Consider the following 23,206-nt stretch of genomic DNA (forward strand, 5'->3'; position numbering starts at 1 on the left):
TGTCCGACACCTGTTTTACCTACCAGACTGTCAGCTTCACAATGACATAACCATGTGTGTGCTATTCCCTACAGCATCCATGGCACCTGGCCCTTAATGGCCAATCGATAAGTATTTATTGGATGAATAACTATTTCACTAATTTGCAAGTATAATTAAACTAGTGGGTATTTCATCCAACCAGAATAGGAAGTAGCAAAGTAAAATTTAATATCAACTTAAAAGAGGTCTCTTAAAGCTGTTTTGAGAAAGAACAACTAGAATTTATTGATTAGCAACTGCTAGGTGCTTTCAGGCCCATTGTCTCACTTACCCTCACCATAACCCGCTTTACAGAAGATGAGGCATTTGTCAGAGGCTCAGAGCCATGAAGTGACTTGCCCATGTTCACACAGGGGTCATATTTAAGCTCAGAATGTCTGACTCCAAAAATGTGCTCTTCCCATCACTCCACATACATTATATTAAAAAGTGTTTAATCTTCGATTAAATTAAAGGAAAGCTGTTATGTTAAGGCCCAGCCTACTTGGTTTCTAGATGGCTTTGTGCTCTTACTTACCTGGCTGAGCCTTGTTAGTTTTTCCAACTCTTCTTTGAGCTGGTTGGCTTCGGCATCCTTTATTTTTAACTGAGCCTCTAGCTCAGCCTCGTAAGCACTGAGGTCTCCTTGGGTCTGCTGCAGGGATGCATTCACCTCATGCTGCTCCTGAAGGGCGCTTTCTAGCTCTGCAAGCTCCTGCAAGGATTCAGTGTTTTAAGTACAGAGCCCTCAGTGTGCTGCTTAAGCATCTGCAAGTCATTATAAGTAACTTGAGCACTTAAAGCAAATGCTGGCCAGCCAGTGCCGGCCAGGCACAGAGTACTCAATGGCAATACGATGAAGCTGCAGGCTGTGTGAATCCAGGCTGGAAAACAAAAACACTGACTAAATGTAATCAGAAAAATCAGTAAGCTACAACATGTTTTCCAAAGTAACCAGTTGTGTGATACTTTAAACGAGTCTTATGTATTCATAAGAAGAAAAAATGAGAGGAGGATAAAATTTAAGGCCTATTTTCCTTCAGACACTGGAATAAATGTTTTCACGTTCATTATTTAATTACATCCTCACAGTAACTGTGTAAGGCAAGGTATTATCCCCGTTTTATAGATGAGGAAATGGAGAATGAAGATCTAAGTAAACAGCACAGAGCTGTGCAGCTAAAAAAAGGACAGGGTCAGAATATGAACTGAGATTTCTGACCCCAAAGCCCACACTCTTCCTATTAAACCACAGTATGTTCACTTACCAGAAGAAGAAAAAGGGACTAGCACTCTCTAATATTAAGGATGATAGAGAAACAAGTGTTAACAAGAATATAAGTACCTATTGATTAGCATACCACAGTTCTGATTCATTTTAGCCTGTCTATTTATTTTTTTATGATTAAACATTATAGCTTTCATCTGTTTATTTGGAATCTTGAAGAATTAAACTATTCTGATTAAAGAGGAGAATCCTGTGATAAGGACTTCTATAGAAGAGTTTCTCAGTAAGTGATCAAAAGACCACCTGGCATCTGAATCATATGGGTTGCTTGTCCAAAATGCAGATGCTACATATAACCAACAGAGGATTAATATCCAGAATATATAAAAGGTTCCTACAAATCATTAAGAAAAAGACAGACAATCCAATAGAAAAAATGGGCAAAGAATATGAATAGGGATTTCACTGAAGAGAAAAACTGAATGGCAAATAAACAGATGAAAAGTACTTAACCTCTCCAGTAATCAAGTGAGAATGCAGTTAAAACAAGACACAATTTTGCACAGAGCATAGAGAAACAAGTTAAACAAACCATGAGGAAACAATCAGATAAATCCAGAACGTGGGACACTCTACAGAACTACCAGCTGGATTCTACACACACACACACACACACACACACACACACACACACACACGCCATGAAAGACATTCTTGGCACATTGGGAAAATGTGAATATGGCTCAGATATTAGATGATATTAGGGAATTGCTGTTAATTTTCCTAGGTATAATAATGGTATTGCACTGATGTAGGAAAATGTCCTCATTCTTAAGAGATATGTACTGAAGGGATGATGTCATAACATCTGCAATTTTCAAACGACCCAGCAAAAAAAACAGATATAGAAAAATATTTGTTGAATCTAAGAGAGCACATAGATGCTCAATGAATTATTCTTTCAACTTTCCTGTAAATGTAAAAATTTTCATAATAAAAAGACATCATTTCAAACTCAGCACATTGGCAAACACTAAGTCTGACAAAATGTTAAATTTCCTGAATTTGATCTTTATTCTGTGTTTATCTTAGAAAATGTCCTTGTTCTTAGGAAACACACTGAAATATTTAGAAGCTAAAGAGCATGATGTCTACCGCTAATTCTAAAATGATTAGGAAAAATTTTTTATAACAATGTATATAAAATCATGTAAAATTATATATGAGAGAGAGAGAAAGCAAATGTGGCAAAATATTAATTGGTGACTCTGGAGGGTATAGTGAGCTATTCTTGCAACTCTCCTGTAAGCTTGAAATTATTTCAAAATTAAGGCTTACAAAATAAAAGTTAGATAACATTGAGGTGATGTCAAGGATGTGGTGTAATGGTAGCCCTTCACACTGCTGCCGGGGGAAGAGAAATTCACAAAATCACTATGGACAGTAATTTGACAATATCTAGTGAAGCTGAGAAGGCACGTACACTCTGACTCACAGTTCCACTGTGAACACAGTCCCCATGCTCAGGATGTGTGTAAGAATGTCACTCTCAATATTGTAATAGCAAAAGAATGGAAACCACCTCAATATCCCCCAAGAGGAGAATGAATAAGCAATAAATTTGTGGTAGGCACATACAATGGGATGCTATATACATCAATAAAAATAGAGCTACATGTATCAACTTGCATAATTCTCAAAAACATAAACATGAAGAAAGGAAGTAGCCAAAGAATACACTACGTACTTTTTATATAAATCCTAAAGTTATGCAAAACTATAATACGTATTGTTTATAGATGGATACACATATAATAAAAGAAGAGAGATAGAGGAAAATAATAACCATATTCAGGATTTTGCTCCCTCTGGGAGGGGTACACAGAGGGTTTCAAATATATCTGTATGTCTTAGTTTTTAAGCTGTGAGTACATAGTATTAAATATTTTTGATACTCTTATATGTCTGATACATTTCATAACATTAAAACAAATTAATTCAAATTTCCAAAGCCAGCCCTACTGAGGATGAGGTTTGGGAATCTGGGTTCTCCTGCAATGTAAAGTTTACCGAACAACTAAAACAGAGCAAGTGAAATCTCCAAATGAATGTGAACAAATCAAGCATGGAAAGGTATAATTTACAATACTGTGTCTGTTTTGTTATCTGTAAAATAATATTACAATTATGAAGTAACAGCAACAAGAATAAGAAAAATTATGTTATGCTTAATTTTGCTACACAAATAACAAAATATGAACATCTAATACAGTATTTGTAATAGCTATAGTTTCTTATTCTTTAGAGTTATTTGATCACAATACTTTTCAGGGATAGAAATTCAGCTAAAATAATCTTCCTTTTCTTAGTAAGGGAAAAATAACGCTTCCAAGTGTATCACAACTAAAGGGAAAAAAACCCCAAAACACTAAAGAGCCCCTAACACTTTTGTCACTTACAATTGCACTGTTGCTAACTTCCTTAACTAACTTAACTTGGACATCATCTACTTCTGAAGGTAAGGAAAATAGACAAGAAGAAACAAATCATACCTTCCTCATATTTTCTGCATCTAAGGCAACTATTTCCAGTTGGTCCCTTTCCTGCTTGACCTCAGTCAATCTCTGCAGCAATGTCTCTTTCTCATCCTGTAGCCTTCTGCACTCATTCTGGGCCTGAGTAGCCTGGCCTTTGACAGTCCCCAGGTATTCTTGCAACCCACTGATGACACCTTCTAAGTCCTTCTTCAGGGCTTCATTTGCTGCTATCTGGCCTAAGCAAGACGAAGAAAGGGAAGGCCATAATATATATAAGAAAATGCTTTCAAGATACATAATTACTGCATTTAGTCTCCTTAGCTATTGTTACTAGATAAGAATGAAATTATAAGCTTCCAATTATTTCCTACTATCTTAGTTTTCATTTTCAGGATATAGTAATAGCTTTCCCCCCCATTATCCATGGTACAGGAGTATTAAGCAGGTACACAATAAAAATAGTATATTCATTGGCATTGCTTATGAAATGCTTAATACATGCTAAAAAAAGTTTAAAGTAGTGATTTCCAAATAAAATAATGAAAAATGTGCAACAAAACAGTTCTTGCTGCTAGACACACAAAACAAAACCAAGTAAAATCCCAGACTAGCAGCATTAACCTGTAACCTGAAGACTTAAAAAAACAAACAAACCATATATTGGGTACTTACTATGTCCAGGCACTTTATGAACACTATTTCATTTAATCTTCCCCCAAACTAATGATCGTGACAGAAATAATTTGTCCCAGGTGACACAGCTGATAATGGCAAAATAAGGACTGGGGACTTTTTACCACAAGCCAAGGCTCTCATCACTACAGTCTATTTTCTTCTTCCACTATTATGGCAATGTCACATTTTTTTTAAATGATTTTTTTAAATGGGTGGAAGATCTATTTTTATTATTTATTTATTTATTTATTAAAAAATTTTTCTTTTTTGGCCACACTGTGCGGCTTGTGGGATCTTAGTTCCCCAACCAGGGATTGAACCTGGGCCCATGGCAGTAAAAGCAAAAGAGTCCTAGCCACAGGACCACCCGGGAATTCCCAGCAATGTCACAATTGAAATTTGCACTGCAAAAATAGATCCTAAAATTCTTTCTTCAGTCTCCTTATAACCAGACACCGAATGCCTGATATCAACGGACTCTTCGCTCCTGAAAAGATTTTAGGGCTTAGAAGAAGACAATCACATGCCAGAGTTTATCATGATAATGTATGGACTTCTTGCCATAGTGACCTGACTCACTAGGACATCAACCCAAGAAAACTAAAATAAAAATTTTAAATTTTATTAAACATTTTTGAGTACTCTGCAAATATTTCCCTATCAAATACTAGTACTAACAGCTGAAGCATATTCAGCTAATATCTTGATTAATGCCTGTTATTTGTCTTTTATTAACACTGAATCTGATTTACCTTAAATCATACTTAAATTCTCACCTTCAGTAAGCTGTTGTTCAAGGTCCTTAATCTCTTCAGTTTCTTTAGCAATTCTAGAAAGTATCTCATCCAAACGGCTTTCAAGTTGTTTGTACTGCTTGTTCATAATGTCAAGCTGTTGTTCTTTACCCCTTTTCTGAGCCTTCATATGGCACTGAATTGAAAAAAAAAATTAAAAGCCCAAATTCTTTAAACTCTTATAAAAATAATAATCCTTAATAACATTTCTAGGGAAGAGTGGAAAAGAAACTGTAACAATTTGCATCTGTTTTGTGTCAGACACTGTTGTTTTCACATGAATAGTTTTCATTTAAACCTCATGATAACTTGATGTGGAAATCATCTCCATTTTACAGATGAGCAAACTGAGGCTCAGGAAGGTTAAGTGATTTTTCCCAGGTAACAGCTAGTAGTTAATGTAGCCAATTTCAGTGTTCTCTGCACTGCACTAAAATGTATCTTTCCAAAAGGTTTCCAAAAAGTTAATTGATTATATATACATATACCCATAGGAAAAGGCTATATTCTAAAATGTTAACAAAGCTTATATCTGGGTGGAAAGATTACAGGAGATTTTTAATAATTTTTTTTAGCTAAAAAATTTTATAATAGACAAGTAATAACTTTTTATTAAAAAACATTAAGTATAATTTTTAAAAAGGTTTTTTTGGGGAAATAGCGACATGAAATAAATACTTCCTTAGAATTCAAGTTTATTTTCTTTTTTTTAAATATCTTTATTATTGGAGTACAATTGCTTTACAATGGTGTGTTAGTTTCTGCTTTATAACAAAGTGAATCAGCTATACATATACATATATCCCCATATCTCCTCCCTCTTGCATCTCCCTCCCACCCTCCCTATCCCACCCCTCTAGGTGGTCACAAAGCACCGAGCTGATCTCCCTGTGCTATGTGGCTGCTTCCCACTAGCTATCTATTTTACATTTGGTAGTGTATATGTGTCCATGCCACTCTCTCACTTTGTCCCAGCTTACCCTTCCCCCTCTCCGTGTCCTCAACGAGTTTATTTTCAATTCCTTATGCAAAGAAACATTTTGCTTTTAAGTTCCATAAACTGGGAGTTGAGAGGGTCCTCGAAGACCATTTAGCCCAGTGATTCTCAAGATGGAGGGCCCTATGGAGGCACACCCCTACAACCACTACATACAACTGCAACCACTACATATGCCCCTGGTGGAAAGAGCTTTCACACACCCACACACACTCTGACAGTCATCGCTTTAGGGAGCTACTGTTAACTGAAAGGATTGGATTGTATTTCTCAGGTGTGCTGGGGGAAAAAACTGAAAATTGATGACCTAGTCTAACTCTTCCTTTTACATGTGAGAAAACTGAATCTCAGATCCATCAAATGACTTGCCCAGGTCTCCTTAAGCAACTGTTCATATGGAGACAAAATAATTCCCCAAGAGAACCTGTGCCCTCCCACTCACATCACACCTTTGCAGCTCTAGTTTGCCCCCACAGGATCAGAGGAACAGAACAATAATAAATCAAGAGAAAGTTACCAGGAGAAAGAACAATATTAGTCTGAACAATGAACTCCACGCGTCTCAAGTCTAAGACTATAATTTGATTATAAAAGAACATTTCTCAATTTTACAAGTCTGTTGCCTCCAAAGACAAGAAAGAAAGTCTCTTCATTTCTGAAGAATAAATGAGAGGCAGCTTGATTGGAAGGTTTTTATTTTACTACTGGTAAAACGTAATGGATGTTCAAAACCCTTCTACTCTCCCAAAACACCCATCTGAAGTCTTTCTGAAAAGGTAACTGCAGATAAAACCTTAAATTCTAAGTAAATTTAGGATTTTTATGGCTCAAGAAAGAATTTTCAAAAAGTTCTACACTCATATCTGTATCAATAAATCTTAAAAATTCACCATTAAAACTTCCACTGAAATCTCTACATGCAGGACAAAAAATTAGTTCAATACACCAATGACCTGCATTAAACACATGGGAGCAAAAGTAGGTTCAGCGATTTTCACTACCATGGAGCTCACAATAGAGGTGCTGTAAAAACAGGAACTTACATCTCTCACTCCTCCTCCTTTTTAAATCCTTTGTACACAGAGAGAGAAAATGATCATACCTTAATTTAGAATTTGTCCTGTTAAAACTGAGCCGTTGAGAACAGAGGAACTGTGGGCGGAACGCTTTCTAATGCTGTCTTGAAATTCATGTGCACTTCCCTCTCTGACAGCCACAATTTTGTAAACGCCTCTGAGCCTCTAACCTCCCAGCGCTTCAAACCACATTCCTGGCAGAGATTGAGCGGCAGCCCAGCCCGTCCAATCACAAGCAGCCTCTGCAGGCAGGCCACACCCTCTGCGCTTTAAATCACAACACAGGAAGCTCCCACAGGCCAATCACGCACAACCTTTGCAACAGATTACTACAGATTAATCGCCTTTAGCATACAGTTTGCTCCCATAGAGCATTGCTAGATAGGGAACAGGGATACAAATCTTCCTTTATTATGTTTGCTCCTGTGGTATTTCTGCTTCTAACTGTGAATGTTTTCTAGAACTAAAATGGGAGTTGATTTTTATATAGTACCTTTTCCTTTTGAAAACTAGTTAAATGCTTATGTCTGTTGAAAACTTGACTAGGCTTGGCTCTGAGCTAATTTTAAAAATAATTAATCTCTTTAGACCTGTAACTCCTTTGTGAGGCTCTGCCTCTTCCTAAAAGGGGTACTTTGGGAAATCATTTAATCTTTCTAAATCACATTTTCATTTTATGCAAATTTAAAAAGTCACCAATCTCATTTGGATGCTGTAATAAAATAAAGTTCCTCACCATATGTGCCTAAAACCAAGTGCAATGCAAGACACATCACTGGCACTTAACATACTTGTTTTCCATCATATCTCAGTCATTTACTGTTTCCTAATCTCTCAAGCTTTTACTTTAAATTCTATTTGCTATTCAGAAAGATACTTCATCTGATTAGATAATAAAAGTTAAATAAAAGCCTGTATCTGCAGAAAAATATGCAGAATACCATTCTTGATTCTTTCCCTCTTGCTAAAATGTTCACATTTTGCAGCCTAAAATGGGGTGCCTAACACTAGGCATTAAGGTGGCTTTGTGCAAATTAGAAAAAGATGCTCCTTCCAGGTGAACAAATTAAAAAGAGACATCCTCTGGTGCTCAGACTAAGACTGTAATCCTAAGAAGTAACCTTCACGAGTTTTAACAATACCAAAAAGGAACTTCAAAATCTGGCTTGTATGTTTCATCTCCACTATTACAGATTGATTTTGACTACCTTCAAAACTTGGATGCCTTTCCTACTTCTCATTTAACTCCTTTCTATATGTAATTCTTTACAGAAATCCAGTGTGTATTAGACTCCCTGTATGCCAAGACTATCACAGTCCTAAGTTGAAAGCAAACAGACAATCTAGGTTCTGATCACACTCATAGATCACAGAACTACAAGAGGGAGTAAAGGAGCTTTGGGTAGTGCCTATAGGCCAGTTCTTCCCTACTTTCCTTAATGCAAGCATTCATAAACATAGCACTGACTTCTGAACAAATAAATATGATATGCGAAGATATCATAGACCATATTATATATTATTTAAAATCTCTAATTTTTCATGTAATGAAAATTCTTCAAGATAATCAAGACTACTTTTGGTTTCAATTTTTTTTTTTTTTTTTTTTTTTGCGGTATGCGGGCCTCTCACTGTTGTGGCCTCTCCTGTTGCAGAGCACAGGTTCCGGACGCACAGGCTCAGCAGCCATGGCTCACAGGCCCAGCCGCTCCACGGCATGTGGGATCTTCCCGGACCGGGGCACGAACCCGTGTCCCCTGCATCGGCAGGCGGACTCTCAACCACTGCGCCACCAGGGAAGCCCTGGTTTCAATTTTAATACTAAGTCTTAGGCTTTTGTTAGAAAAGACCTTATATCTGTGATGATATGGTCAGGTCACCCTTTGTCAAAATTAGCTGGCCTCCAAAAAATATCTATGATATTTTACTAAGATGTTTAAAGGGATAACTAAATAACTTGTCAAGTACATAAAGCAATTTTAGTGCATTGTCTTTACCATGTTAAACTATGGTTTCTCATAATCCAGAGATTTTAAAGTTTTTTTTTTAAATAACCTTATTATTCAAAGTATACCAGTAAAATATGCAGGAAATATTCTTATTTCTATTTTACAAATATTGGCTAAAATATAAACCATTAGTAAGACTTTTCAGAGTAGAGACAGAAAGAGACAAGAACCTAACTCCATCATCCAGCCACCTGATCACCTCTGGCCACCTTTTAGGAAGACACACTCTAGAGAAATGTTTTCTTTTTAAGGACAAAACAAAACAATATGAAACAACAAATAGCTTTAGTGGAATATTTGCATAAAGGATTAAAGAAGAGGTAGAAAAAGGATTCTGAACCCCCTCAGCTCTCCCATCTTGCCACCTTGCTGTTAAGAAAGAAGAAAATAAAACAAGGAGAGAGAAAGAGTAAGAGGTTTGGAGAGCACCTTAGAGCAGGTTTCTCTTGATCTGAAATATAATGAAATTCAATTACTTAAAAAAAATAAGTATATCATTCATCAATTGTTCTACTGAAAGCTATCTCCATCAAGCCCTAGGTTGTTTTGTTTTAAACACACACACACTTTATATATATGTGTGTGTATGTATATACACACATATGTATATATATAATACACATACATACACTCATATTATATATATACACACACACATATAAACATATGTATCGCTCAGATTTGTGCATCAAACTAAAAGAGATTTTCAGAAAGGACTCTGAGGCTAAAAACGATAAGACATAATACCTAGAAAGAATGATATGCTCATCCCCATAGAACAAGCCAAAGATCTCTTCATTTACTTACATGTTTTGGGTCTTTGGAATCCAGACTATCAATACCTATTTGCAGGTCCTTGATCTCCTTCTGCTTTTCAGAAATTTCTCCTCTTTGCTTTTCCATCTGCATTTCTAGATCCAGAGCTTCTTGGCGTAATTTATTTAGAAGTTGTATCCTACCACTCAACTGCTTGAAAAGAAAGTCTTTCTCCGCTTCTGAAATCTAATTCCCCCCACACCCCAACATACAATTAACAGAGGACAGCAACACTGATTTACAAATTTACAGAAAACAACTAGTACAATTTAAAAAGGTATTCCATGCTCTATCAGTTTTTTTTTTTAATAATAAAAGTAATATGCAAGGGCTTCCCTGGTGGCACAGTGGTTGAGAGTCTGCCTGCCGATGCAGGGGACACGGGTTCATGCCCCGGTCTGGGAAGATCCCACATGCCGTGGAACGGCTAGGCCCGTGAGCCATGGCCACTGAGCCTGTGCGTCCGGAGCCTGTGCTCCGCAACGGGAGAGGCCACAACACTGAGAGGCCTGTGTACCGCAAAAAAAAAAAAAAAATAAAAAATAAAGTAAAATGCAGGAGATACCTAGGCACTCCATTCATATCTTATACTTTTATCCTTATTATATATAGAAAATTTTATTTTATAAAAGCTTATGAAAACAATAGCAGGTAGAAATGAAGTTGTCATATTAGTATAATTTATAAATTATTAATAATAATAACCATAATATTAATGGTAGCTGACTTTATACAGCACTTACCCTTGTACTAGAATATCAAGCCAACTGACAATGTAATGAAAAATTTAGGCTATATTATACTTACTCATTTAAAATAACTATTTTTTCCAAGCACATTTTGTAAGCATCCATTTACTTAAAAATTATGTACATTATTTACTTCTACCAACTTATCTATATAAAGCTTTCGCCAGTACTGTTATAAAACATTCTTATTTATTAAAATCATTCTTAATAGCTCCATCCACCTCATCTCCCATTTTCAATCCATCTTTAAGTCCTGTCAATTCTACTGCCAGATTTTACCTAGTCTTCTTTCTCTCCATGTCCACCATCACCTTTGTAGTCCAAGCCATTATCATGTCTTGCCTGTACTAAACAATAGCCTCCTAACCGATGTACACATCTCCATTTTTTCCATCTCTCTCAACCCATTTCACTCTCATCAAGTAGCCAGAGTGACCTTATAAAAATACAAATAGGATCAGCCATGCTACCACCTAAAGTCCTTCAAAGGTTTCCCATTACATTCAGAATAAAATTCAAACCCCTTAAAATGGCCTATGGTGCCTGGCATGAGCTTTAACCTCATCTTCCACTATACTCTCCCTCACCCTGCAGAGGAATCTTTAGTCTGAAGTCTTTTGCACACACTGTCACCTCTGCCTGGAATAAGCTTGCCCTTAATTCTGCCTCACTGGCTTCTTTTCATCCTTTGGGTCTCAGCCTAAATGTCACTTCCTCAGTGAGGCCTTTGTGGGTTGCAGCAATCTACATCCTCTTTACTGTCTCCTAATTTTCTTTTTTTTCCCCCCTAGAACTTATGTTGTTTAACTGCACATTTCTTTTAAACTTATTTTTACTTATTTTTTTGCCTACTTCCTGCCCATAAGAGAGGAACACATCTGTTTTTTTCATTACTCAGGGCCCAGCTCAGTCAGCAACTGCCACATAAACTTGAATCAATTTCTAGTTACTAAATAATTTGAAACTAATGACACAGGGTTATCTTTTTAAAAGAATATATAATTTGGACTTCACCTTCTTTTCTTCCTACTATGGTATGAATACATTACCATCACAATTTTGAAATACTGATTTTTAAAAGTTGCAAATAACTAAAACCTTTTACTTATTTAAAAACTAAAATGTCAAAATACTTCCTTTTTTGAACTTTCTCCCTATGCAACTACATCATGGGTTTGAGCTGCTTGCTTCTTCATGACATCATCTTTTTGTATACCATATCTTATATCATTTATATTTTTGCTGCTCATGTTTAATAATGTTCATTGTAGAGGTGTTTTCTGGCTCTTAATCTAGGTTCCAGGATCTTAAAGGTGCTGAGTGCTTAATTAAATTAGGAGAGATATATTAGGAAGCAGCTTCCCTGGGTAAATTGGACACTTTCATAATAGAGTAGACCGAATATATCTTTTTACATAAATGGTTAAGTAACATGTATCTATACACTCTATTAAATGCTAATAGGATGTCATCCTGAATGGAAGGAAATGAAATTGGAAAATGCTAGAACCATATCTGACTCTGAAATTTGTTATTCTGTAATTAATTAGGCAGCACTGATCTAAAGATTGTTTTACACGGTTATGAAGAGGGAAACACATTTCATTTTTGGCATTTTCTCTTAGCAATGCAACTTTACTTTTACTTACTTTTTTAAGTTGTATAGCTTCTTCCAATTGTTTAAATTCTTCAGTAGCTCTTAAAATTTGTTGTTCTGCCTTTTCTATTTCATCATGCAGTCCTGATAGTCGAGCTTGTGCTGCAAATTTAAAAACCACGCACACAGACACACACAAGAAAAATCTTGAATTCTCAAATTTCTACCTTTTTCTTAGCAATAACTTCCTCCAATTAAATTCTGCAATTATACAACACAGGAATTAAAAAAAGTAATTTCTTATGATTGTTTTCCTCTCTATTAGTTAATCTCTAGAATAGTTTCATGATATGCCATAGAGCTATAATTGATCCATTTATTTTTAAAATTCCTAACATAAAAGGGGCTCTACTTGATACTCCCAACATTAAAGAACTCTTCTGAAAGAATAAGGATTTTATTTGTAAATATGTGCTTACATGTCACTAAGTTATAATTAGGTTTAGAGTATTAAACAAAAACCTGTGTTAGAGGCAAATGCTTTATGATGGGATTCAATATCAAGAAATTCACTACTGATTTGGTCCCAAATCAGTGACTTTCCACCTCAAATTCCTGATTTCTCTCTCCCTCCCTGCCTCCTATAAAACTATGAGCCCCTTGAGGCTGGTGTGATTTAGTTTCGCTTTCCCCTTCCAGAGCCTTGCATATAGTATACGCAGGCACGGACAACTCGGCCTCTTTTCTCCCCTCTCCAAGTCAACCTCTATTGGCCTTCCATGTATTCCATTTAGCTGCCAACCAAGGGAAGATGGGCAACTAATCTCATTGCTTGAGATCCCCACAATGGGCCACGATTACTAGTGAGATGAATGAACTCTGGTCTGCTTTCTCCTTCCGCCATATGCATACAGCTAAGTGGGGAAGTGTGTCCAAAGTTTGCCATTTGGAAGGTCTCTAAGTGTCCCCTTGGATTGATTTCTTCCTCTTTGTGACTTGCCAGGAAGTAGTAAGATTCCTTGAATTAGATGACTGGGGGCAGGGTGCGGTTGACGAGGTGGAGTGTGGGGCAGGTCAAGAAGAGTCAGAGGCCAGCCTCAGGCCTAAGCCTAAGGAGAGTGCACTCTGATCCAGTTTATCCAAAGCACTACTTTAGGTTTTGGCGACATGTATAGGAATCAATAACTTTACTTGCTTCAATTATTACTAATGATGCCTTTGAATGTATAAGTCCAATGGTGAGAAGCACCTGTTGGCAGGATGAAATTTAAACATTCTTGGAGCCCCTGGACATGCTGCTATCAAATAACAGTCAAAAACCCCATTCTTCATAACAGGAATCATTAAAAAATAATCTGCTCAATGAATCACTGCTTTTGTTTTAGACGTCTCATGTAAACAACAATATAATAAATAACTTCAGCATGTTTAACTAGAAGAATTAAAAAACAAAATTTGCTTATATATTCAATTCTTTTGTCTTTTTAAAGAATTAAAAGTAACTTTTTTTAACCTGCACTTATTTTGTTTTCTTTGTCTTCCAGTTGTGTGTCCAGTGGCGTATGGGCTCTCAAGTTCACATGTTCATTTCTAAGTTGTTCCCCTTCATCTGGATCCATCCTCTTGATCTCTACTAGCTGGGCATTATCGGTAATATAACTCTCTGTGGCAAACATATTTCTCTTGTATCTGGATTTGCCAATGTAAGGGCTTTCGTCTGGGGCTTTATCAATGTCAACAAACTAAAAACAAAATAAATAAATCTTGTGACTTAATAAGTAACTGCTATGCAGTCAAGTGACATTATTCATTTTATTAATGAAGAATATATCACAGAATTGCCTAAACAGTAATCCTACATACACAGAAGTTAAAAAATATATGTAATTCTTTTATCTTATTCTTAATATACTAAAAAGGAACTAGAACAAAAAATGGTCTCAAAAGGATTACTCCTCCTATCCCCAAACAGTGAGCTGGATTGACTAAGGAAGTGCCTACAGTTATGTGTTTTTTGTTGTTGTTGTTATTTTTAGCACTGCTATATCTCTCAGATCAGAAATCTACATGTTTTATTTTGGTTTCTTGGCTGATATATAAGTAAAATCTCAGTCTAATAAATTTTAAATGTTGAATTTTTACTAAAATAATTTTTCGTAAAAATTTAGTATTTAGTATTTACTAAATACTAAATTTTTACTAAATCATATTTGATATGACATTTTATTATCATATATTATTTTATATGATTATTGACTGGAGCTTGGAAGTTAAACAGTTCCCTATTGCAGTGGCATTTATGGTATTTGTACAAATAATGGTTGACTAATAGTGAACCCACTGATTATGGAAAAACGATGTAGGGAGATGTCTATTCCATGGTCACTGAAGCAGGCAGTGCACTTTTCCTGGAGGTTTGGATTTAACGAAGCTGATCAACCACACTCTTGAGTGAGGTAACTGAGGATTAGAAGGGCTGCTTATGGTTACAAATATGGATGTGGGCAAATATCCTCTTGGGGCTTTTAACCTCTTTTGGATACTGCTTTACTTCACTGAGCCAAATAATTCACAGATTCAACCAAAATACTCTGCTGATATCTTCATAAGAAAAACATGGAGTGGTTATTGATAAAATCATTTGAACATCTCCACCACCCTGCCCTCCCCTGCCCCATTCTATGCTGGCTTTAACTGTGGATTACTACGAAATCAAAATAACTCACCTCTGATGGATAATAATTCAGTGGCTCAAATTTAGCATCAATTTTATAAAAAGCCAATTCCTGTTCCAGTTCATACTGTTTCTGACATGCTCGAGTTAGTTCCATGGTCTTCTGTCTTAGCTATTGGCCCAATTTGATATGAAACAACACACAGATTCAGTAAGTTAGTATAAAGGTACAGTGGTGTGGCAAGCTCTAATCATAACTGATAATTAGATTTTTAAAAATCCCACAGCAAATAGAATAACATTAAGAGCATTTTATCTTAATTCTAAAGTATTACAAAGAATGAAATACAAAATTATCATTTCATAAGAGATCACATAAAAGACCTTTGAAGTTTATATGTTATTTCAGGATACAATGAATAAAAGTTTTAAAAATCATTTAAATTTGCTTTATCCAAACATGAAAATAACTCTGTATCAATTATTTTTAAGTAACTAGTCTACTAAGTACCTGCTTCCTGATTTCCCAATAATTGGTACTAATTTATTTAACTGACTCATGATAGTTTCAAATCATGGATGGAAATGATATTTGCCATTTATTACTAAGAAATTAGAAGGAGTGAGAAGGATGAAAATAGGAGATTGGTTTTAATTGTTGTACTGATGTTGCTGTAGTATTTTGGCTAATGGCATCTCAGTTTTAAGTGTTCAGAACATTATTCTTTGTAATGGAGGATAAGCGATGTGAATAAGCTCAATCAGATCCAAATATGGGATATTAAATTTTTAATAAAGTAATCCTACTGTAATTACAACTTTTTAGTTATTCTTAGAAATTTTAGGAGCTAGAAGAAAAATCATCTAATCTAACCCCCTGAATTTATAAATAAAGAAACTGAGTCCCAGATTGGTGAACTGACTTGTCAAAAGTTACATAATTAGATTGGTGGCACAAGTTAAATATTTTATTAACTACCAGTACCAGTCCCCTTTCTACTAAAGCAATCCTTGAGTTCATTTCAAAGGTCCACTAAGTGATTTCTGCTTTTTCATTCCCCCCAGCGTCTGACAGTAGATACCAGACAAAAAAAGGCATGCAGAAAAACTTCTTTAATATAAAAATGCAAGCTGAAGAAAATAAAACATAAACAAACATGAACATTTTACAAGGCCCGTGAAATCAAAGTCGTGCATTTAGCTTTCAGTCACCTCCTGATTATCCATCTGAGTGGAAGTAAGGCTAACCTGGATAACAGGTAATTCTGACTGAGTACTCACTGTATGCCAGACACCACGCTAAGCATTTGACATATGCTATCTCACTGAATCTTCACAACTACCCTATGAGATGATAAAAGCTGTACAGAGAGGTTAAATAACTTGTCCAATTGCACAGCTGGTAGTGGAAGAGGCAGAGTTCAGTTCCAAGTTTCCCGATTTCAAATCCGACACTCTATTATACTACACTGCCTTCGATGTCCTGCTGCAGGGTGTCAAGCACATTACCCACACTGATGCTTTCACTGAATGCTCACAAGTCCCTGAGTCTCTAGAAGGCAACTCACAACCAACTATGTCAACTAATCTTGCGCTTCTCTCCCTAAAGATCGGTGGCAGTGGGGACAAACAAAGGCAAATGTGACTGAACCATGAAGGCTATAGGGACTGGTCTCCGCAGGCAAATACAGTTGACGCTTGAACAATGTGGGTTCGAACTGAGCAGGTTCACTTACTCATACTTTTCAATAGTAAATACTATAGTACTAGACAGTCGGTGGTTGTTTGAATCTGTGGATGCCGAGGAACTAAGGATATTGAGGACCAACTATAAGTTATACGTGGACTAACCCCTGTGTTGTTCAAGGCTCAACTCTAATAATGAATACTCTGTGCATCTTAAAGTACCTTTGTGTCTTTTACAGCAGTAGGCTTAGCATATAGTAAGCATTCAATAAATGTCCTTTGAAGAAATGCATAAATGGGAGCAAATTGGGAGTCAAAGCCCGGGAAAGTAGGCTACTTACAGTATTAGCTGTGGATAATCAAGAGCTGACTGCAGTTAACATATTTACCAATAGGAAAAATGATACAAATTCTTTCCCCCACATTCAAATTCACTCTCCTATGTAAACAATCATTAAAAAAAATTATACATACACACAAGCACATTTCTCAAAAGGCAAGCCAGTTTCAAAACTTAAAATGTACATAAGGATATTCATACAAGTTTTCATGCAAACCATGAAAAACATAGTATACAATTCAGTCCTGAACAAACTACCTTTAAGGAAGAATAAAGAATCAGCAGAAAAGGGTCTGCAAGAAACCAAAACAAGGGCTAAAAGGAGAAAGAATCAAACAGATACCATCACCTGGAGAATTCTAGAGAGCGAGGCTATAACAACGTAAGCTGCTCTTTACTGACAACTTACCTTAGGAAGATATGGTTATTAATACCTGCATTATTCTTACATGGACACACTTTATCATCATTCTAGTGGAGTTTCATATTTAGCACCTTCCATTACTTAGCTTGATTCATTTCAAATCATTTTCACATTCATAACCTCACTTAGTCCTCACAACTCTGTGGGGCTGGCAGGACAGGTAAATCATCCTCATTTTAAAAATGAGGAAACAAGTACAGGAGTTTAAATAACTTGCAAAAAGACAATGAGTAACATTAATATTAAAGTTAACATTTGTTGGTGGCAGAAGAGGGGGACTACTACACGTTAAATGGCCACCAGAAGTTTTCCTTCAACGTTACTATGCTTCATTTATAAGTTAATTGACTTACTACATGAGGAATTATTATATGAAACTAGAAAACATTATACAACTATAGGTGATATTATCACCAGATATTCTGCATAAGATAATGGAAAATGTTTTTCAAATGTAGGCTCTTAGAATAAGACACAGAATTCTTTTTTTTTTAACATAGAATGGTCCTTTGGAATAATAAAAGAACTGGCAAAACAATATGAATCTGAAGAAGAAATACAGAATAGCTAAGAAATACATATGCAGTACTCAGCTCTCCAATACCTAAAGAAATGCGAAATAAAAGCAATGAGATTCCATTTTTTTCTATCCTATTTACAAGTTCAAAATAATACTATCAAGTTGGGGTTGGGCTCCTTCACCCACTGCTATAGAAGTGTGAAGCAGTTATAAGCTTTTTGAGTGGTAACATTAATAGCTATCAAAATTTAAAAATTTAAAACTTATAGTGATTATGCTAAGGAAGTACTAGTATGAATGCATAAGATACATATATATAAAGATTTTCTCTATAGTATTGTTTCTAATAACAAAAAATTGGAAGCAACTTAAATATTCATCAATAAGAGAAGGTTAAATAAATCATGGAAAATCCGTATAGTGGAACACAATATAGACTTTGAAAAGAATTTATGTGTTTGTGTATATATGTGTGCACACATACACACGTGTATGTATTTTTTTAACTTGGACAGCTGTCCAATGATATACTGTTTTGTAAAAAATAAGATGGCAGAATTAAAAAAAACATATAGTGAAATTTTTTTTAATCACAAAACATTCAAAAAAAATATATTTAATTACATATACACTATGTAATTATATATATATATTGTATAAGCATAGAAAACAAAAAGGATACATACTAACCTCCAAGGAATGTGGCAGGGGAAGAGTGAAACCTTCATTTTCTACTGTATACATTTGTGTTATCTGAATTTGTTATAATAAACATATAGTAACTTTGTATATAAAGTGTTTTTAAATAGTTAATGATAAAAGTAACATAATGACTCAGAAAGAGCACAGTCTGTCTTCTAACTGAAAACAGTTACAGGAAGAAAAAAGAACAAAAACTGTTGACAATTTACAAAACATTTATTTACAGCATAAACATATCAACATAATAAACGAACAAAAGAGAAAACTAGGCAACTATAATAATCCATAATTTTGGGATAGCACACAAATATAAAATAAAATATTTTGTCATGATTTTCAATCGGTTGACTTAACGTGCACCAGGGAGTCAGCATATGGAAATCATAATGTTTTTTTGTCTTAATAATACAAGATGAATTCTACACTACAAAAAAGATCAATAACTCAGGAAAATTTATTAAATGTTCACAAATATCAAGTGATACCAAAGTAAGTACTGTGTTTTTTTTAAGTACTGTTTTATTTTTGTATTTTAAATACAACTGTTAAGTGATGGCACAAAGAGTTCACTGCTAAAATAAAACTGATTGTAATATGTCTTCAGTAATTTAATTACTCATCAGTCCACTCTATTATGGAATGGAGTGCAACAGATCTATGCATATTATAAGACCATTGATAATCACTGGGTTATTAACATCATATATAATATGCCTTCAGAACACAGCAGACAAATTTGAAAACTACCTTCAAATAAGAGGCATATGAAGGAAGCCACAAATGCTCCGAATGTTTGACTAACAGAGCTGGGAAAGCTGCCCTGTCTTTTATCATGTCCCCCTGACAAAGAAGAGCTCAAGAAAGAGGTAATTTTAAGTAGTATTTGGATTTCAAGTAACAATTTCCCTCTCTATACAGAGGAGGGAACGCTTTTTTTTCTTGCTTAAAAATATAAGTGCTTAGGCAGGATTCTTGTCAACAAATCAAGTAATTAAGCCAGAATGCCAATCTTGAAAGGGGGATGCAAAAAAAAAAAAAAAAAAAGAGAACTGTATCAAGGATTCTATTAATTATATGAGAAATACAATTCTCTAAGTTATGCACAGATCAGAAGAAGAACTGTCAAAAGAAAAAGAAAAGAGAGTACCAATAGCTATTTTTTTCTTCAAGGAAAGTAGACTAATAATTTTACAGAATCAAATTATCTAGGTTGAAATGGGCTTTTAAGGTGATTTAGTCCATCTCCCTGACCAATGTTTTTTTTTTATCTTTTCCCTAAACCCTGAGCACATGGACTGCTTCAGCGATAGCAAACACATTCCAGAGTTATCACATTTTATCTCAAGACAGCTATTATATAGATTTCTTCTACATTACTAAATGAAAAACTGTTTTCCTATAATTCTATTTGCCATTTCTTAATTTTATCTCTTGGTACCTTCATCAATAACTCCAGTCCCTCTTGCATGAAACAGTCCTTTGACTATCTGAAGGCAATCGTCACAGCTCACTGGGTCTCCTCTTCTCCAGCCTGGACACCCCTGTTGCTTTGGCCACTTTTCAGACATGGTCTCAAGACCTTTGAAGCCTCTGGGTCAGGTACCTTCTGAAGATATGCTATCTAGTCTGTCTGAATCTTTCTCTTTTAGGATATCTTTTCTACCTATTTCAACCGTAAAGCCAAATTATTTAAAATTTAAACATTAAGGATATGCATATATGGCAATTTGAAAGTGCTCTATAATTCTACTCCCTTAAAATAACTGCTGTCAAGAATTTGGGAGACATTCTACCATTTGATTTACACATACTTATACTATTATATACTTCCTTTATATATAGGACCATACTTGATATACAGCTTGCTTTTTTTCATATAGCAATATATGTTAGACATCTTTCCATATGAGGATATACAGCTCTACCTTCCTTTGATAAGAACACTATTATTCTACCACATGGATATCCACTGAGGGACATTTTAGTTATTCTCAATATTTTGCTAATATAGACAATAATGTAGTCAATGTCCTTGTATACATATGTGTATATGTATATTTATATACATATATGCATGTATCTACATATATAATATCTTTATACATTCTTGCTACCATTTCTACAGACTATATTATTAGAAATATATATTATATTATACTATAACTATTACATACTAACCAATAAATAATATAAATATTATATACAATATTTCCAACATACAGGACATAGGGTACATCCATTTAAATTTGGATAATTTTGCCAAATTGCTTTCTAAAAGTTTTTGCCAATGTACAGTCTCACCAACAGTGTTGTTGTTTAAAAAAATACAGACATCTAAGGGCAGTCTGACCAACTACCCATGGTGTGGGGCTTCACCTTCCTCATTTGTTCTGGATATCATACTTTCACATAACACGGCTCAAGATAGTATGCATCTTTTGGGCAGCCATACCATACAGTGTGCAGTCAACTGAAACCTGTCAAACCTGTTGCACATATTTCTGTTAAACCACATCTTCCCCATTTTATAGTCAGGAAGTTGTGTTTTCAGACCTAAGAACAAAGAATTTTCTATTTCAAGAGAATATAGTCAAAGCAATGTAAAATACGGACTTACCAGTTCATTTTTCGTGTTTAGGTTACTCTCTAGCTCCTCACAGCTCTGTTTTTGTAACATGGCCTCCTCTTTTAATGATTTGTTCAACTTATCTTGATTTTTAATTTCCTCGAGGAACCCTGTTTGTTTGCTTTTAAGCTCTTCAGTTTCCATCACCTTCTTCTCCAGGTCTCTTTCCAGTCTTTCTACCTCTTCTGCTAGTACAAATTTAATATTTTATTGATCATTATATTTTCTATTTGAAGAAACATAAGACTATTTCTCAAATAATAGCAAAAGAAGTCTTAGAATAGTATATATACAATTCTACTTTTAAAATTATTCACTATGGTTTTGGAAAAAAAGATTATTTTGAGCTAGAAAGTGATTTCTATTAAGATGTAAGAAGGTATTACCATGTGGATAACAATTTTAAAAGATAACACAAAAATAAGGTGACTATAGGTGCGTGGGTTTATCTCTGGGCTTTCTATCCTGTTCCGTTGATCTATATTTCTGTTTTTGTGCCAGTACCATACTGTCTTGATTACTGTAGCTTTGTAGTATAGTCTGAAGTCTGGGAGCCTGATTCCTCCAGCTCCGTTTTTCTTTCTCAAGATTGCTTTGGGGCTTCCCCGGTGGCGCAGTGGTTAAGAATCTGCCTGCCAATGCAGGTGACACGGGTTTGAGCCCTGGCCTGGGAAGATCCCACATGCCGCAGAGCAACTAAGCCTGTGCACCACAACTACAGAGCCTGTGCTCTAGAGCCCGTGAGTCACAACTACTGAGCCTGTGTGCCACAACTACTGAAGCCTGCATGCCTAGAGCCCATGCTCTGCAACAAGAGAAGCCACTGCAATGAGAAGCCCGCGCACCATAACAAAGGGTAGCCCCTGCTCGCTGCAACTAGAGAAAGGTCGCACGCAGCAACAAAGACCCAATGCAGCCAAAAATAAATAAATAATAAATTTAAAATTAAAAAAAAAAAACTTCTTAAAAAGAAAAGATTGCTTTGGCTATTTGGGGTCTTTTGTGTTTCCATACAAATTGTGAAATTTTTTGTTCTAGTTCTGTGAAAAATGCCATTGGTAGGTTGATACAGATTGCATTGAATCTGTAGATTGCTTTGGGTAGTATAGTCATTTTCACAATGTTCATTCTTCCAATCCAAGAACATGGTATATCTCTCCATCTGTTTGTGTCATCTTTAATTTCTTTCATCAGTGTCTTATAGTTTTCTGCATACAGGTCTTTTGTCTCCTTAGGTAGGTTTATTCCTAGGTATTTTATTCTTTTTGTTGCAATGGTAAATGGGAGTGTTTCCTTAATCTCTCTCTCAGATTTTTCATCATTAGTGTACAGGAATGCAAGAGATTTCTGTGCATTAATTTTGTATCCTGCTACTTTACCAAATTCATTGATTAGCTCTAACAGTTTTCTGGTAGCATCTTTAGGATTCTCTATGTATAGTATCATGTCATCTGCAAACAGTGACAGCTTTACTTCATCTTTTCCAATTTGGATTCCTTTTCTTCTCTGATTGCTGTGGCTAAAATTTCCAAAACTATGTTGAATAACAGTGGTGAGAGTGGGCCACCTTGTCTTGTTCCTGATCTTAGAGGAAATGGTTTCAGTTTTTCAACATTGAGAATGATGTTGGCTGTGGGTTTGTCATATATGGCCTTTATTATGTTGAGGTAAGCTCCCTCTATGCCTACTTTCTAGAGGGTTTTTATCATAAATGGGTGTTGAATTTTGTCGAAAA

The 23,206-nt window shown here is 35.4% G+C and overlaps 1 protein-coding gene across 6 annotated transcripts in view; it reads right to left on the reverse strand.

Annotated features, from left to right (window-relative positions):
- CNTRL (centriolin) overlaps positions 1-23,206 on the reverse strand; it is an 84,392-nt gene that overhangs the window by 41,133 nt on the left and 20,053 nt on the right. For 4 of the 6 annotated variants that reach the window (XM_060100580.1, XM_060100583.1, XM_060100584.1 and 1 more), the window contains 8 exons: positions 21,463-21,659; positions 15,226-15,345; positions 14,013-14,241; positions 12,552-12,661; positions 10,145-10,339; positions 5,238-5,391; positions 3,802-4,022; positions 560-736 (listed from right to left, as the gene is read on the reverse strand). In XM_060100580.1, coding sequence (XP_059956563.1) covers positions 560-736; positions 3,802-4,022; positions 5,238-5,391; positions 10,145-10,339; positions 12,552-12,661; positions 14,013-14,241; positions 15,226-15,345; positions 21,463-21,659 — 1,403 coding nt within the window. Of the gene's footprint in view, positions 1-559; positions 737-3,801; positions 4,023-5,237; positions 5,392-7,354; positions 7,459-10,144; positions 10,340-12,551; positions 12,662-14,012; positions 14,242-15,225; positions 15,346-21,462; positions 21,660-23,206 lie in introns of those variants that run through there. The other 2 variants (XM_060100581.1, XM_060100585.1) reach the window with 2 other exon arrangements.

Source organism: Mesoplodon densirostris, chromosome 6 (genome assembly GCF_025265405.1).
Source record: "Mesoplodon densirostris isolate mMesDen1 chromosome 6, mMesDen1 primary haplotype, whole genome shotgun sequence".
Taxonomy (NCBI): Eukaryota; Metazoa; Chordata; class Mammalia; order Artiodactyla; family Ziphiidae; genus Mesoplodon; species Mesoplodon densirostris.